At 45.4% G+C, this 16,820-nt stretch overlaps 2 protein-coding genes across 2 annotated transcripts in view; one reads left to right on the top strand and one right to left on the bottom strand.

Moving 5' to 3' along the window:
• CATSPERD (cation channel sperm associated auxiliary subunit delta) overlaps nt 1–16,820 on the top strand; it is a gene marked incomplete at both ends in the record, with an annotated part of 46,019 nt that overhangs the window by 1,683 nt on the left and 27,516 nt on the right. Inside the window, 6 exons of the mRNA XM_081092721.1 lie at nt 1,843–1,916; nt 3,761–3,833; nt 5,018–5,132; nt 7,356–7,423; nt 8,561–8,674; nt 9,720–9,803. Of these exons, the coding sequence (XP_080948847.1) occupies nt 1,843–1,916; nt 3,761–3,833; nt 5,018–5,132; nt 7,356–7,423; nt 8,561–8,674; nt 9,720–9,803 (528 nt within the window). The remainder of the gene's footprint in view (nt 1–1,842; nt 1,917–3,760; nt 3,834–5,017; nt 5,133–7,355; nt 7,424–8,560; nt 8,675–9,719; nt 9,804–16,820) is intronic.
• Nucleotides 11,034–16,244, bottom strand: LOC308519222 (maestro heat-like repeat-containing protein family member 1; the record flags this gene model as incomplete). Its single annotated transcript, XM_081091229.1, is given in 8 exon segments — nt 11,034–11,045; nt 12,377–12,691; nt 12,695–12,966; nt 12,969–13,266; nt 13,270–13,500; nt 13,504–15,060; nt 15,064–16,029; nt 16,032–16,244. Coding segments are annotated over 8 exon segments (3,864 nt in total).

Here is a 16,820-nt window from a genome sequence, read left to right as displayed (position 1 = left end):
AGAACATTATTAGATTTCAGTAACTGTTACATTAGTGAAGGCTACGCAAGGTGCTATACGAGCTAGACAGAAGCTATAAAGCCCAGTTCCTGTCCTCAGGGAGCTCTTGCCAGAAGTGAGCTGTCGCATTCAGCAGGGCCCTGTTTGGTGATGAAATAGTGAACGTGTGCTTTGGTGCATGGCCTCATTTCATCTTTACTAGTGATTCATTAACCTTGTTTTAGGATTGTGAACACAGACCCAGCGAAATAGACACAGGCCTAAAGACACATAGCTAGTCACTGTGGGGTAGGGTTTTCCAGTAAGATTTACTAGGGCGATTTGTTTCAAAGTCTGTAAAGAGTTCATCTAATTCTCCCATTTCCCCATACGAGTTCTCAAAGTGTGGTCCTGGATCAGCAGGAACAGCATGACCCGGGAATTTGTTACCACTGCAGTTCCCTGGATCTACAGGTGAGGCCTCACCATATAAAGTTTATCAAGCCCTCCAGGGGCTTCTAGCACATCCAAGATTGAGAACCTCTGCTGTAAACTATACCAACACTCTCCCAGCCACCAACACCGCACACACACAAAAAGAAGAAAAAGAAAACGAAGTAGGAATTCTTAATCTTCCTAATCTGGGGTCTGCAAATGGGCCTTTATGAGCACTTGGAAATATCTCCATTTTGGGGTATCCATGTGTCTCTCTGTGGGAGAAGAGGACCCCCAGTTTAATTAGATTTTACAGGGGCTTCCATAACTGAAAAGCATCAAGAACAGGTACTTCAGAGCTAACCCAGAGACATTCTGGTGGGAGTCATGCTAAATATTCAATAAACATTGACAGAAGGTCTCTCTTGTCACTTATCTCTAGTGTTCACACGGTGAGGACAGGAAAGGTAACTCATGATGATCATGCATCTCCAGGGGTATGTGACTCCATATTTAATATTCATTCTTCACTTGAATCTAATAACTAAATCAGAATATTTCCCAGTATTTTTGTTGTGCCAGTGTTGTGTTAGATATACAACACTAATCTTTACCATTGCCCTTTGAAATAAAGGATTTATCTTTCCCATTTCACTAAAAAAGTAGAGATCAAGTAACCTGGACAAAGCCAGGAGACAGAAGTGGGTTTAGAAGTCAGATCACCAGTGTTCTTCTGTGTGATAGGAGATTTTAAAATCTGCAATAACATAGGACGCAAATTTGTTTATATTTGTTTATATGACAGTACAACAGGAAACTTCCTTTCCCCCCATGTGTACCTAAAATGCATGAAGAAATTGGGATAATGAGACCACAATACAATATACAGATGATGTATTATAGAATTATACATCTGAAAGCTATATATTTTATTAACCAATGTCACCCTAATAAATTCAATTTAAAAAAGAATATGTATGATGAAAAAAATATTTCACTTGTTAAAATAAATTACCTATTGACATTACGTCATTTGGGAAGAGGTGTCAGCATTTCTAAATCTCAAAGTGGCTGGTTTCTAATCTGTTAGCTTTACAATTTGTCCTCTCACCTCTCTAATAACTAATAATCTGGAAATAAAAAAATAACATGTGGAATGAGATGTGTTATGAATTAGCTTCAGAATCTTTTTTCACTCTATTTTGAAATGATAGATTGATGGCAGGTTGCAGAAATAGGCACCCCAGATACCCTATACTCAGTGATGACATCTGACATAACCAGAGTATAATATCAAAACAGGAAAATGATATTGATACAGTGCACCTGCTTTAGATTTCACCTTTACATTTTCAATATTGCACATTAGGACATTGTTTTCATCAAGTGTCTATTATTATTATTAAGATTTTGCAACCATCTGCCCAGAATGTCCTGTATTTTTCATCTGCAACACGCCTGATTAAACATCCTTGCAAGAAAAACATAGCCCTATATCTAGGGTAAGTAACCATTTTATGAATTGCTACTATCATTTTTATTAAATGTTAGATTTTCCCTTATGGATTCATTCAACAAAGGTTAAGGAAGATGGGTCTGTCCTGTGTTGCTAGTTACTAGCCTGCAGGGAGTCCACAATTGGGGTGGAAGAGAGATGAAGAGACCAGAAAGTACTTAATTCCAGGGCACTGTGCCCAATAAAAGTCATGTTTAGCCTGGCTGGCGTGGCTCGGTGGTTAAACATTGACTTATGAACCAGGAGGTTGAGGTTCAATTCCCAGTCAGGGCACATGCCTGGTTTGCGGGCGCAATCCTCCACAGTCCTGCTCCCAGGGTCAGCCTACCACAGGCAGCTGGGACCTTAGCCCAGGCCCTCCAGGACTTACTGAGGTCCGTGCTGTCCCATCTGGGTCACCAAAACTATAACTGAAACACAAGTTTGGCTGCCTGCCACAATGAAGGGCAGCCTCATGAGACAGGTGCTGTTGCAAAAAGAAAGAGGTTTATTCAGGTGCTATGACCTGGGAGAATGATTGACTCCCATCTTAAAGACGACCCCCCTACCTGTTCAAGCCCACTATTTTTGTAGGAATAGGGAGGGGAAGGCCTTTCCCCTGCCCTATCCAATTATCTTCCTAGCTTTTGGCACACTCGGGTCATATCCATTCATCTTTTTAGTTTTTTTTGTTGAATCCTCACCCGAGGATATTTCTTCCATTGATTTTTTTTTTTTTTTTTTTTTTTTAGAGAGACTGGAAAAGAGGGGGAGAGACATAAAGAGAGAAGCATCAATGTGAGAGAGGCACATTTGACCGGTTTCCTCCCCCATGCGCCCCAACTGGGGTCCTAGATTGAGCCTGCAACTAAGGTATGTGCCCTTGACTGGAATTGAACCGTGAATCGTTAGTCCACAGGCTGACGCCTCAACCACTGAGTAAACAAGCTAGGGCCATCTTTTTAGCTTTTGGTGCATTCGGGCCCTATCTGTCTAGCTTTTGGCATGTTCAGGCCCTATCCATTTATCTTTATAGATTTTGCCACATTGGTGCTCCATCTTGACCAATGGGGAAGACTCCCTGGCACTCTCTGTCTGTAGTATCAGAGTCAGTGGAGAGTGGAGGTGTGTGTGGGGGCAGGAGGTGGGGGCAGGGGGTGGGAAGGGGCTGCAGGACCCACCATTAAGCCCATCTCCCTACACTAGACACAGCATTTTCACATCAGGGGGATCCCGTTGGAGTCCACAGGATGCCCCTGGATGCCAATATGCCTGCATCCTCTACACAGCCCCCATACAGCGTGGCCCTCTAAAGTGGCCAGTCAACCCACAGTCACCCGGCCACTGGCTGCCTGTACTTTGACTGACTGTCTATGGTAACAATGTGGTCACATTTATTTTTTTAATTCTCACACGAGGATATTTTTCCAATGATTTTTAGAGAGAGTGGAAGGGAGGGGGAGAGACAGAGAGAGAGAAACATCGGTGTAAGAGGGACACATCAATTGTTTGCCTCCCACAACACCCTGACCATGGCCAGGGATCAAGCCTGCAACGTAGGTATGTGCCCTTGACCAGAATCAAACCTGGGAAAGCCAAACCAGTAGGGCTGGTCACACTTTTAATATAATGTTATTTGAAAAAGTTGAATACCCAGGCTGTACAAATTTACTCATGCAAAAATAGATGGATGGATGGATAGATAGGTAGGTAGATAGGCAGAACCTAAATTGTTCCTTATTTTTAAATAAATTTTGGTGTGTGTAACATTTTTAGAGTGACTGCCATTGTCTTTCCCCCCACCCCTTGTGTAAAATTCTCCTAATGTAACTGTTTTATTGTTTATTTCAGACAACAACTTTTTTTCACGAGAAATAACTTTGAGAGTAGTCTTCCTCCACTTTCCATCCCTACATCAATGCAGGTAGTTATTATATGGAACAATCTGAAGGATGCTTGAAATACGTAATATTCAGGGTAAAGGTATAATTTGGAAATAGCACATTAGTTTGTTTTTGTTCATATGAAGTTTATTTTACAAAAATGTATCTCTTTAAGGTATTGAGAGTAGTTTCTAAGTCAAAAAAGAGTGTTAATTCTATTCTGTCCTTACTACCAAAATGATACCCTTTTTTTCCTGAAAAAGGAAGCAGAATTGTTGCCAATGCTTCCTACAGTTGGTTGTGTGTTGGGAATAGATAGATTACATGCACTAATTCCAGGGCCTCCCTAAATTGTCCTAAACCAAAACAGAAAAACCTTTACACTCTTAGTAACTATCTTGAGAAATTCTACTGTTAGCACCTATGCTAAAGAAGTTTTACCGTCTATTAAGATACCAGTGTTTCTTGGAAGCAATAGTTATGCTCCTCATTTATCATTTATCTTTAGGCTTTATCCTTGGAGAAGGGTATGTTGTTGTTATTTTGTTTATTTTTCCGGAGAGAGAAACATGGATTTGTTGTTCCACTTATATGCATTCATTGGTTGGTTCCTATATGTGCCCTGACCTGGGATCTAATGTGCAACCTTGGCATATTGGGATAATTGCTCTAACCAAGTGAGTACCTGGCCAGGGCCTCCTCAGAAAAGGTTTGTTTTTTGTATTTTGGGTTTTTTGTTTTGTTGTTAATCCTCAGCCAAGGATATTTTTTTCCATTGATTTTTTTTAATTTTTTTAGAGAGAGTAGAAGGAAGAGAGGGAGGGAGGGAGGGAGAGAGAGAAACATCTGTGTGAGACACATTGATTGGTTGCCTCCCGCACACTCCCCAACCATGGCCGGGAACCAAACCTGCAACCCAGGTATGTTCACTTGACTGGGAATCGAACTCATGACCCCTTGATGTGCAGGCTGACACTCTAACCCCTGAGCTATGCCAGCCAGGACTCAGAGAGGGTTTTGATGAGGGAGTGAATTTAGCTGTCTGAGGCCACCACCTCCCAGTTTTGGTTCCAGCTTACCCCAGGATACATAGTCCCCAATATCTAGGAACCGAAAAGCTCCTGTTGGCACAAATGTTTCTTGTATGTGTGTCTAGAAGTATTGCTTCCCAAATTGATATCCAAAAAGAGGTGTGTTTTGATGTTATATATGTCATTATTTATAGGTTGGCATACCAGAAGTAACATCAGCACATTTTGCTGGTTCACTATTGCTGTTAGTAGTGAATAAAAAAGTCTATATTTATAATTATAGAGCCAATTCCTGGACTGCATCAATAGGTATATATTCTTTTTATGTTTTTTTTTTTTTTACTTACTGATTTGGGGGGGGGGGGCGGGAAAGGAGGGAGAGAGGAGGAAAAAAAAACATTAATTGGGGATCAAACCCGCAACCTGGGTATGTGCCCTGACCAGGAATTGAACCCACAAACTCTTGGTGTGTGAGATGACACTCCAACTAGCTGAGCAACCCTGGCCAGGGCCTTTTTGTATTTTGTTTGAGTTCAGCCAACCTCAAAGAAATGGTTATTAATTTCGGAAGGACAAACCATACTGCTATTTGGATGTCTGTCCCTGAATGTTACCTTGTCCTTTAAAATTCAAATGGAAGTTGGGCTGAACCCCCATCCACTGCAGCTTGTAGTTATAAGCAGAGAAACCTTGGACAAAAATGACTCCTAGATGCTTGGTGACAACATTCCATGGTATAGATAGACCACATTTTGTTTATTTATACAATCATCTGCCAATGGACACTTGGGTTGCTTCTGTGCTTTAGCTATTGTGAACAACACTGTTGGAACGTGCACGTGCGCACGCGTGTACAAATATCTTCCTGAGTCCATGCTTTTAACTTTAAAATTTTTTTTTTGTATACACCCAGAAGTGGAATTGGATTGGCTCTGATTCCTGGCGACACTCAGAGTGATGTCCATTCCGCCCTTCCTCCAGCAGCACTGCCCGGCTCTTGTGGACTCATGTCTGTGGCTTCTTTTACGGAATAACTCCATCTTACATTTTGTCTTCCTCTTTTCCGGCTGCCTTTTCTTTCCCCTGCATTATTGTGGTTTCCAAAGAGTCCTGCCTTCTCATGATGTGCCCGAAGGAGAACAGCTTCAGTTTGGTCACTTCTGCCTCCAGCGATGTGTCTGGCTTACTTTACTCTGGGACCCACATGCCTGTCTTCCTGGCAGTCCAGAGTGTCTGCACACCTCTCCTCCAGCTCCACATTTCAAATGAATCAATGTTTCTATCAGCCTTCTTCACAGTCCAACTTTCACACCCGCGCATGGTAATTGGGAATACCGGGGTGTGGATGACCTTAGAGACCTTGGTCTCTAATGACACAGCTTTGCTCTTGGTGATCTTTCCTGATTCTATTGCTGCCCTTCTGAGTCTCAGCCTTCTCCTGAGTTCTTGGCTGCAGTCTCCATTTGAATTGGTGCCTGAACCAAAGTAAGCAAAATCTTCAGCAATGTCTTTCTTCATTGTCTATGTCAGTGGTTGGCAAACTGAGGGTCGCGAGCCACATGCGGCTCCTTGGCCCCTTGAGTGTGGCTCTTCCACAAATACCACGTGCGGGCGTGCACGTACAGTGCGATTGAAACTTCGTGGCCCATGCACAGAAGTCGGTTTTCAGCCTGGGCGAGTCTGTTTTGAAGAAGTACTGTTGATATTTGGCTCTGTTAACTAATGAGTTTGCCGACCACTGGTCTATGTGAAAGTTTGTTATCTCTTCTGTAGTCATGATGTGGTCATTCCATTTTCAGGTTCTTTGAGGAAACTCCATACTGTTTGCCAGTCCTGCACCGTTCCCATTCCCAACAGGGTACAAAAGTTCCATTTTCTTCACCTTCTCACCAACACTGGTTGTTTTTTGTTTCATTTCAAGCCAAAGTTTCTGCACTTAAAATGGAATCAAAGAACACCTCGGTAAGAGAAGGCAGTTCTTCCTGCAGTTTTGGCATACAGTCCTAAAAGAGTGTGTGCTTCTCAACGGGACAGTTCTGCCCCCCAGACAACATTTTGGCAGTGTGGGGAGGAGGTATTTTTGGTTGTCCAGACCGGAGGAAGGTACTGCTGGCATTGCGTCATTAAAGGCAGGGGTGCTGCAAAACGTCCCACAGGCACAGGACGACCCCACAATCAGGAGCCATCTGGCCCCACATGTCAATAGCAGGTTACTTAGCCTTGTCCTGATTTTTTGGCTGCAGTCTCCATTCGTTTTTGTTTGTTTGTTTTAATAGTTCTTTATTGTTGAAAGTATTACATATATCCCCATTTTTCTCCCATTGATCCCATCCAGCCTGCCCCTGTATCCGCCCCCCCAGGCCTTCAGCACCCTATTGTCTGTGTCCATGGGTTATGTATATGTGCATACAAGGTCAGTCTCCATTTAAATTGGCGACTGGACCAAAGTAAGCAAAATCTTTAACAGTGTCTAAACCTTTTCTCTGACCTGCAGGTAACTCATATAGTTTCCAAATGATCTTTTCCTTTCAGGCATAAATTACCCTGTTTCACATATTTCTGGTGACAACTGTTGCTATAGTAAGCATCCCTTTTGCTTGGTGAGTACAGGGTATCGTTTTTTCACTCTGCTCTAAGCACAGATGGAAATAAGAACAGGCGAACCCATGGGGGTTGGGCCTTTGGACTTGGGCAATGTCATTTCCCCAGGGCTCACACGACAACCTGAGAGGTGGGAGGGGCTCTGGAGCTACTTTCAGATCAACTGGCTAGTTCACTACAAATATATCCATCTACCTTCCTTTTTTTTGAACTTGTTATTTAAAATAATTATAGACTCTCCAGTAAGTTGAAAAGATCATACAGAGTCCCATGTACCCTTTCTATATCCTCCTCCAATGGTTACATCTTACATAACTGCAGTATCATACTAAAACTAGTATTGACATAGATACAATGTATGTGTAACTCTAGCATTTTATCACATTGCCACATCACAGGACCATTCCTGCCATTGAAATACCGTCTATTCTGTCATCCCAGAGCTCCACAGCTCCCTGCCCCCATCCCACCCCAACCCCTGACAACCACTAACCTGTTCCCCACCTCTATAATTTTACCACCTCACGGATGTTATATAAACGGATCCGTACAATATGGGACCTTTGAGGACCAGCTTTGTCAGCTAAATTCTCTAGAGACTCATCCAATTTGTTGTCTATATCTTTAGTCTTTCCCTATTCGTTGTCAAGTAATATACCATGGTCTGAATGTACCAGAATTTGGTTGCCTCCACTCTTGGACTATTGTAAAAACTGCTATACCCACTTATGTACAGATTTTTGTATGTGCATATGTTTTAATTTTTCTGGGGTAATTGCCCTGGAGTTTTACCCTTGGCATCAATCTCCCTTTGTTACTGAGATATAATTGACATAACATTGTAAGTGTAAGTGTACAATGTGATGATCTGATACATTTACATATTGCAATATGACGACCACTGAAGGTTACCTGCATCATGGCACAGCATTGCCATTTCTTTTTTTTTTTTGTGGTGGGAACCTTTAAGATCCGGTTTCTTAGTACCTTTGAAGCTTACAGTATAGCATTGCTGGGCATTAGATCTGCAGGAGCATGTAGCTACTGGCTGCAAGGTTGTGACCTTCAACAGCATCTCCCCATCCCCACCCCTCAAATCTCCTTTTAAAGAGACTGTTCTGTGTATGTTCTTCCAGGATATAAGTAATGTCGTCTTTGCCTATTTGCTTGGAGACCAGTTATCTAAGACCAATATATATTACTCCGAGAACTGGGCATACAGATTTTACGAGTATGCCTCTGTTACACAGGTATGTGCATTTGCATAAGAAAGTGAACCAAAAAAGAGAAATGTCTCTTGTGTGATTGGAGTAATTAGCACGCAGTGGGTGAACCAGGGCTTCTGTCTCTTGGGAGGGTAGGGAAAATTCCAGGTCATGGAACCTGGCTAGGGAGATTAAGAAGTTAGGAAAGGAGACAGAAGGTTTTAAATGATAGCACGTTTATGGAGTGCTTATGAAAGCTAGTGCCGAAGTAGAGGCTGCACATTAATTATGATATTTAACCCCATGCCCACCCGAAGATCAGTACTCTTATGACCCAGGTTTTATAGATGAGAATGGTATCGGATAAGTGCTCTCACACCAGAGGCCCCAGAGAGCCTGCTGGCCCCCTTCGCCTGGTGAGGACAGAGCAAGAAGTCTGACCCAGACGAGGCCCTCGCTTGGCCACCCTGGCACCTTGGTCTTAGACTTCCAGCCTCCGGAGCTGTGAGATGTAAATTCCTATTGTGCATAAGCCACCCAGTCAAAATGCTGTGGCATTTTGTCACAGCAGCCTGACTGGACTAAGACAAAGGGTTAGGGTTTTGACCAATGGATTTGGGAGGGGAGGGCGCACAATTCAGTCCAAAGCACTGTATATTTTATAGAACCTCCCAAAAAACAGAGGCGTAATTAAGATAGTTGTCTCTCTCTGACCTGAAAAATGTCAGCTTGGCTTTGTGCTCCAGTGTGGCTGCTGGGCACTCTGCTGACCAGCCGAACAGCAGGAGTGAGGAACCAAGGCAGAAAGGAAGGATTTAGGCATGCATCTCGCAGTCAGTTTGACACCCATCCACATCTCCTTCAACCAGAATCTCCAAATAAAGACACTAAGCAAGGGCAAAAGTCTGCCCAGCACAAGCTGTCTCCACTCGAGGTTCTGCTTACAAGCTACATTTCATAGAGAATAAATAGATCATCATTTTTAAAAATTGTTCTTCATTTTAGCTCATTGGATGCCCTAAAGTTACATTTAGAATTAAACACATGCTTACAATTTATTCATACACAATGGTTTTTTTTTGTTTCACAGGAAGAACAATTGGGGTCTTTGGGTGGGATCTTCTCCCTTCACTCCGTGTCACAGATTGGGCTGCTTTTCATTGAGCAAGGGCAGGTGAGTCATTTGGCCTGGGAAGAATGACTTGAAGTGATCTTTGCCCCAAGCCAGAGTTTTATTAAATGTCACACACTTGGATTTTCATATCTGAAATCTGTCTAGCTTTTTTTTTAAATCCTCACCTGAGGATATTTTTCAGTTGACTTTTAGAGAGAGTGGGAGAGAGAGGTAAAAACAGAAATATCGCTGAGAGAAACACATTGATTGGTTGTCTCCTGCACACAGCCTGGAGGAGCCTGAACCGAGGTACATGCCCTGGACCAGAATCGAACCAGGACCCTGCAGTCCACCAATGCTCTACCAACTGAGCAAAACTGGCTAGGGCTGAAATCCATCTAGCTTTTCATTCACCTATCCATCTACCTAACAGTTCATCCATTCACATATCCATCCATCCATCTATCCATTTACCTACTTACCAGTCCATCTACCCACCCATCCATCTACCTACCTTTCATCCAGATAACCATTCATCCACACACCCTTCTGCCTTCCCCCTGCCCTCCCTCCCCCATTTAAACTGCATCAGAAGATAAAATATCAAATCGGAAAGGGATTAAGTACAGTCAGGACCTGGTATTGCAAAAATTGTGAACCGGGTGTGCAGCTCTGAAGTTTGAGGGAGACCTCCTCTCAGGAAGCCTCAGGAGCTTGGGCTGATGTCCAAAGGCTGAAAGCCCCACCCTCTAACACCGTGGTTCTCAACCTCTGGGTCGCGACCCCTTTGGGGTCGAACGACCCTTTCACAGGGGTCGCCTAAGACCATCGGAAAACACATATATAATTACATATTGTTTTTGTGATTAATCACTATGCTTTAATTATGTTCAATTTGTAACAATGAAATTGGAGGTCACCACAACATGAGGAACTGTATTAAAGGGTCGCGGCATTAGGAAGGTTGAGAACCACTGCTCTAACATGAGATTGGTCCAGCCCCATCCAGAGTCCCCTCATTAGCATAAGGAGCTGCCCGGATTTACAGAGACACTCCCACTACCCAGAAAATGCCAAGAATTTAGTGGCTGCGGAGTCCAGCTCCTGGTTACCGCCTATGGGTGATTCTCAGGTCTGACCACAGGCCATCAGGAAGCTTTACCTGGCAGGCCCCTGGGGATGCTGCCCTCCCCAGTCCAGACTTAGGGCAGGATGATGCTCTGCAGGCTCTGAAGGACTTGCAATTGTCCCAGGCCCCTGTGGGCAGCCTTCATTCCTAGGACTTTAGCTTCAGGAGCCTCCCTGTGGAGGAAAGAGGAGAAAACCTCGCTGACACTTTTCTCCACTCTGACTCTGCACTCAGTACCTCTCTATTGGCTGCTAGCCCAGGCCCTCTCCCCTCCCCCGACCTGGGCATGTATATACGTCTTCAGGGGCCATTTGTGGGCTCCCATCGGAGGCAGTGAGAGGTGCCCCTCACCTGGGCTGATCCAGCAGACCCTCCCCCGGCTGCCCTTCATGGGCAATTGCTTCCTCTGGCCTGTTCTCAGACCGAGGGCTGATTGCTTCCTCTGGCCTGTTCTCTGGTTGACCCCACTGCAATTCAAACTCTTCAAGGTTTGCCTTGTTGCCTACATGGGCAGCTCAGCTGAGCAATTCTAATACCTGGGGACCGAGGCCAGCCAATTCACAACACAGGGATGAGCTGGGGGATGAGAACTCGCACTCACGGTCCCTTAGGCACCTCCTGCAGACGGGCCTGTCGGGTGTCCACAAGCGGCAGGGGGTGGGGGGTGGGGCAGTCAAGTTCAGCAGCCTGTGCACCTGGGTCCTCACCCTGAGCACTTAGTTCTCTTCCCAGGAGGCTCCCCCTCCTCTCCACCAGCATCTGGGAGGGGCCACAGCTGCGTTGGTGGGACTCACTTATGAACCAGTGACAGTGTTTTTTAAAAAGTGCCTCCTTGCACAGTGCTGTCAGGAGTCTCATAAAGAGCAAATAAGAGAGAACTTTGACGACCCTGCCAAACAATTTATTTTTATTTATTTATTTTTTTAGTATGAAAAAATAACGTTTATTTACAAATGTATATGCTGATAGCTAACAATACCCTAGGGGAGATAAAGAACAAGGAATATACTATATCTTCTAAGATCAAAACTACCTATTTGGGGTTAAACCAAAGTCGCCCACCCAGTTGGAGAAAAGGTGGGAGAGACTGCGGCAGCGTCCAGCACTGACATCTGAGTAAACAACTGGAAAAGGCGTTAGCCACTGGCTCTAAATGTTCACAGTGGCTCAGGAGCAGCTTGTTCTGGGATCAATTCAGATTCCTCAGGGGGACTTTCAGACTCTGGTGCTTGTGACTGTGGTGACTTTTCTAAGTTGTCTATTATAAGGGGAGTATTTTTTACCCTCCCTTGCACCAGCTACACAGTAAATTTAGAGGGCCTAGGAGCCAATTCCTGGGCCGATCAGCATCATTATCTCCTTCCCGTCTGACAGTCTTAAATAGGTGCCTCTTTCTTTTTCGGGCTTTCCTGCCATGTAACCGGAAGAAGCGAGTACTTATAATGGAAGTAGAGCTGTCCTCAGGATTAACATATTCCTCAATATTTTGAAGAAGAGTAGTCACCAGAATCTGGATAGATTCTACAGGATCATTCTTCATACTTTCAAGAGCATTTCGTAACAGCTGCACATCATCCTCATGTATGGAATGCAGGTTTATCTTCTCAGCTGTTAATGCTATGAAATGGACTGCAGCTGTCCGTAGGAAGGACTCGGAGCTCTTCAGGAAACTGAAGCTCTGAAACAGTAACTCCCCCACTAATTGTCTTTTGCATGTATTCACCAAGTGATTGCATGTTTCTTCCAACACCTGCATGTGATCACTGAGGGTGGTATGTTGAAACATCTGTGTGAAGGATGACCAGCCAGTCACATCAGTTCACTCAGCCAGGGCTGCTCCACAGGCCTTGACCACCTCTGTGTTGTCCTCTAAGCTAAGCAGCAGCGGGACTAAAAAACTGTACAGACGTTTCTTGATGGCATATCCAGGCTTGAATTTGTTGACTCTATGTAGCATGTGCCCAAGGGCAGAGATGGCTGTGATCCTCACCTGGTCCCTCTTATCATTGACGGGTGGACGCAGGTCCTTGGAGATGCTGCAGAACATCGCCTTGACCTCTTCTCCATGCCCATGTACGACGATGTTCCGTAGGCCTTCACTGCCTGAACTGTCACTCGTGCCTCACTCTTCAGGAAGTCTCGCAAGGATGGAAACAGTCTCTTCACAGACTCTGATTGACTTGGATGCAGTGCCAGGTTACTGATTCCACGGAGTCCAATTTCTTTCATGATGAGGTTGGGCTCCTTGGTCCACTTGATTAGATTGTCCACAAAGTCTTGTCCCAGAGTCTGAGCCACTGATCGAGGCCAGAGAAGCTGTGCATAGATGGTCCTGGCCAAGATCTTCTGATGATTATCTCCGCTGTCAAGGAAGGTCTTGGCAAGGTTCAGAATTCAGTGCAGCATGACTACTTCACAGTTCTTCACAATGCCACTTGTCAGGTCCATTATCCCTCTGTAGTAAAATTTAGAGGAGGACAGATGATCCCAGCACTTGTGCTCATCTGCATAGACCACCACTCCATCATATGCGGCTGCAAACAACACAAGCTTCACCACCTCCAGGGCACAACTAGTGGAGTCAAAGGTCTTGCCTGAGCCCCCATCCTTCCTGTAGACCACCATCTTCTAGGGGGTATTTTGCTCAATCACCCAGAAGAGGTGACATAGCACAGCCAGCAATAGCCGGGGGTAGAGTTCCAGGATGGCCTCCGGGCACAGAGACCCGGATAGCATCTCACACAAGGCACACGCTGCCTCCATGGGCTGCAGAGCTATCTCCGTCGTGCCTTCTGTGGAGTGGTTTTCCAGGATTCCTATCAGCAGCTGCAGGACATTGATTGTGGTCTTTCGCTCGGTGCCGAACACCTTCCACAGGGCCAGAATGGTTCTATCCCCAGGGAGGGGCCTGCTGAGCATCAGGGGCACAACACTGTGGGTGCTGTTGCCCGCCAGCAAGCACAGGGCCCGAAGCATCTCCTCCTTTGTGTTGGGCTCCAGCTGCAATTTGAGCCGTTCCAGGATGCCCGCCACAATTTCCTCAACCTTTATCAAAACTGTGCCCCGCTTTTTCATGACAGCGCTCATCAACTGGGCTGCAGCCAGAGACACCTTAGCCCTGCTGCCCGTCAGCTCCTCCATGGCTGTCAGCACCACGTTGGTGAGCTGGCTCTGGGTGAAGTACTCTGCAAAGGCATTGAAGTCCTCCATTTTTGCTGTAAACTCCAAAATACGTGCAGCACACCACATGGCCCGTTCCCGCTCATTATCCTTCTGGGAATTAAGCCAAGGATCCATGAGCTGCAAGCAGTTCTGGATCTGGGTGGGCATCTCAACAATAAGTGTCTCCATTAGTCTGAGGAGGGATTGCATGGTCCCCTCAAACAGATCCACATTGGCCTGGCTCTTCTTGGGACTAGATGCCTCCTTTTGTAACACTTCTATGGCTGGCAGGCAGAACACACTCTTGAAGCATGTTCCCAGGAGCTCTGCTCTTTCTTCTGCCTCTAAGAGGAGCCTGAGCATCCTGAAGTTATTGATGATGTTCATTGCCTTCTGTCTAATAGGGCTGGAAATGGAGTTCAATGGCTCCTCCTCAATTAGGTCCGCCATGAAGGTAACAATTGCTAGCTTGTGGGGGAACTTGAATTGAAAGGCTACGTGCTGCTGACTGCCCTGGGTTTTTGTCAGTATGATGAGGGCTTTCAGGTAATCCAGCTTCAGGTCCTTATCCTTTTCCAAAATGCAGTTGTGGTAGTGTTGCAGGATCAAGACCAGCATGGCATCGAAATGCATGAAAATATCTCCCTTGCTCTCTAAAATAATCTTGCTATAGCTTAAGTAGATGGTGTTACAGACAAGCACCCATTCCCTTTGCTGATGTTCCTTTGCCAGTGTGAGGATGGACGATGACTCCTTGTCATTGAGTATAGTGCTATACACTTGCAGTTGCTCCAGGACTGTCTTCAGATGTTTCTTGGACACGATGCTGAATGCCACAGCAATGCCCTCCCTCTCCTGCAGGTTTTCATGGGAAGTTTGAAGGATGGCGGAGAGCATCATCTTCACCAGTTTCTCACTTCTTGAGGTCCACAGGGCGAAGCCAAAGAATTTATAGAGAAAAGCCTTCTCATCACCATCATCACTGAAATAACGCATCCTCTCCAAGATGACTCTGATGAGTTGCTCCTACCAGCGGTCATCATCAATAGCCACTAATGACTTACTCAAAAACTGGAACAGCCTGTCCTCCCACTCCTCCTGATTCAGGCTCGTCTCAGTATGATCATCTAGTATCTCCAACATCTGTGGGATCACCTTCCTCCACAGCTGGCCAACACTGTGGTTTATAACAGGATGCAGAGAAGTGATAGGATGCAGGGCAAATAGTAGCCTCAGAGAGCTTGTACCAAACTCCTTTTCCCTGTAGGGCTTCCGGGAACACATCACAAGATGGGTCAGGAGTCTCTGAGGGGAAATGTATTCGGTAGGATCCTGGTGAAAACTGCTGAGGTAAGGAACCTGGCCCAGGGAACGGGCCTTCAGAGCCATTTGTATGGCTGCCTTACACAGAGGCACAAAGGCCAAGGTGTTGTTGGGCTCACACACCAACATGACCAGTTTGGGCAAAGATACCATCTGTAGGATTCTGGAACACATTATTCGGATGTCCTCTTCATTTGATGAGTCAGACTCCACAAGCTTGATGATATAGCTGATTATGGTGTTCCCCTGGGGTAAGGCCAAGTAGTTATGCTGACCCAGCATCTCAATGAAGTGCACGAGGACCTTTGGCACTGGTTTGAGGTCCTCCTGAATCACCATAATGGTTGAATTCAGTACCATGTGCTGCAGCTTCTCGGTCTGAGGCAATTCCTGGAACACATCTGTGAACACTTGAAGGGCTGATTCCATCTTGGCTGGATCACTGGATTCCATGGTGGTTAGTAATAGGGATACCATCTGATCCTGGTATAACTTGGCCAGGATGAAGAAAGCCCTCAGGGCGAGGCTGCAGTTCTCCACAGAGTGAGGGTCTGCTGGGTCCACTCGTTCACAAAGCTGCTGGAACAGCATGCCTGTGATGTTTGCCAGCTGGGATTCCAAGTTTATACCTCCACAGCCGCTGAGTGCCAGAGCATCCACCAGTTGGCAGATATACACTGGGAAATGTAGAAAGGTGTCACTTCCGTGGACATCAAAATCATTAACCATCGTGTTAACCGGTTCACTTGGTTCTTGAGTTTGGATGGTGGCATAAGGAAGAAAAGGTGGCCCATTATCTGCAGAACCTGCTCTGTCACCTGTGCCTTGTCCTTGCTCTTCAAAGACCAACGGTTGAGGAAGATGCGGAAGGTGATGTATGCCGTCATGGACATTTTTCCTTTGACTAAAGCCCATCACCTTATCATCCCAGGAATCCAGGTGTTTCTGGGCACTGACGACTAATCCGTAGAATACTTGGGAAAGGATGATCTTCCCCACTGCAACCATGAGGCTCCTTGGGGGCAGACAGTGTATATTCGGTCTGTCCCATAGCTTGACAATGATCACTTCTGGAAAATGTGACCCCAGAGCCATTAAGACCGCAATGAATGCCTTCTCCAGTTCTCGCTTTGTCTCCTGACCTCCAACTTTGAGTGCCATCATAAATTTCTCGATGTCTTCTTTTGAGATATACTGGCTCAACTCCCCTTTAGAGTTCTCTGAGGAAACTTCCATAGCTCTAAATATCTCTTGGTTGCAATCTCTTCCCAGGCCCGGTCCCTGGTCAGGCTCTTCTCAACCCTCTCAAAGGTGTGTGAGCCCATCTTCTTCAAACATCTCGAAGGTGTGTGAGCCCAACCAATCAATGTGTTTCTTTCATATCCATGTTTCTCTCTGGCTTTCCCTCTCTCTTCCACTCTCCAGTGCCAGTTGGACTCTCAAATATCCCAATCATGCCACCT

The sequence above is a fragment of the Myotis nattereri genome (assembly GCF_964212035.1).
Source record: "Myotis nattereri genome assembly, chromosome: 5".
NCBI classification, from domain to species: domain Eukaryota; kingdom Metazoa; phylum Chordata; class Mammalia; order Chiroptera; family Vespertilionidae; genus Myotis; species Myotis nattereri.
Note: the sequence above shows the minus strand (reverse complement) of the source record. Positions and strands in the feature narration are given on the sequence as shown.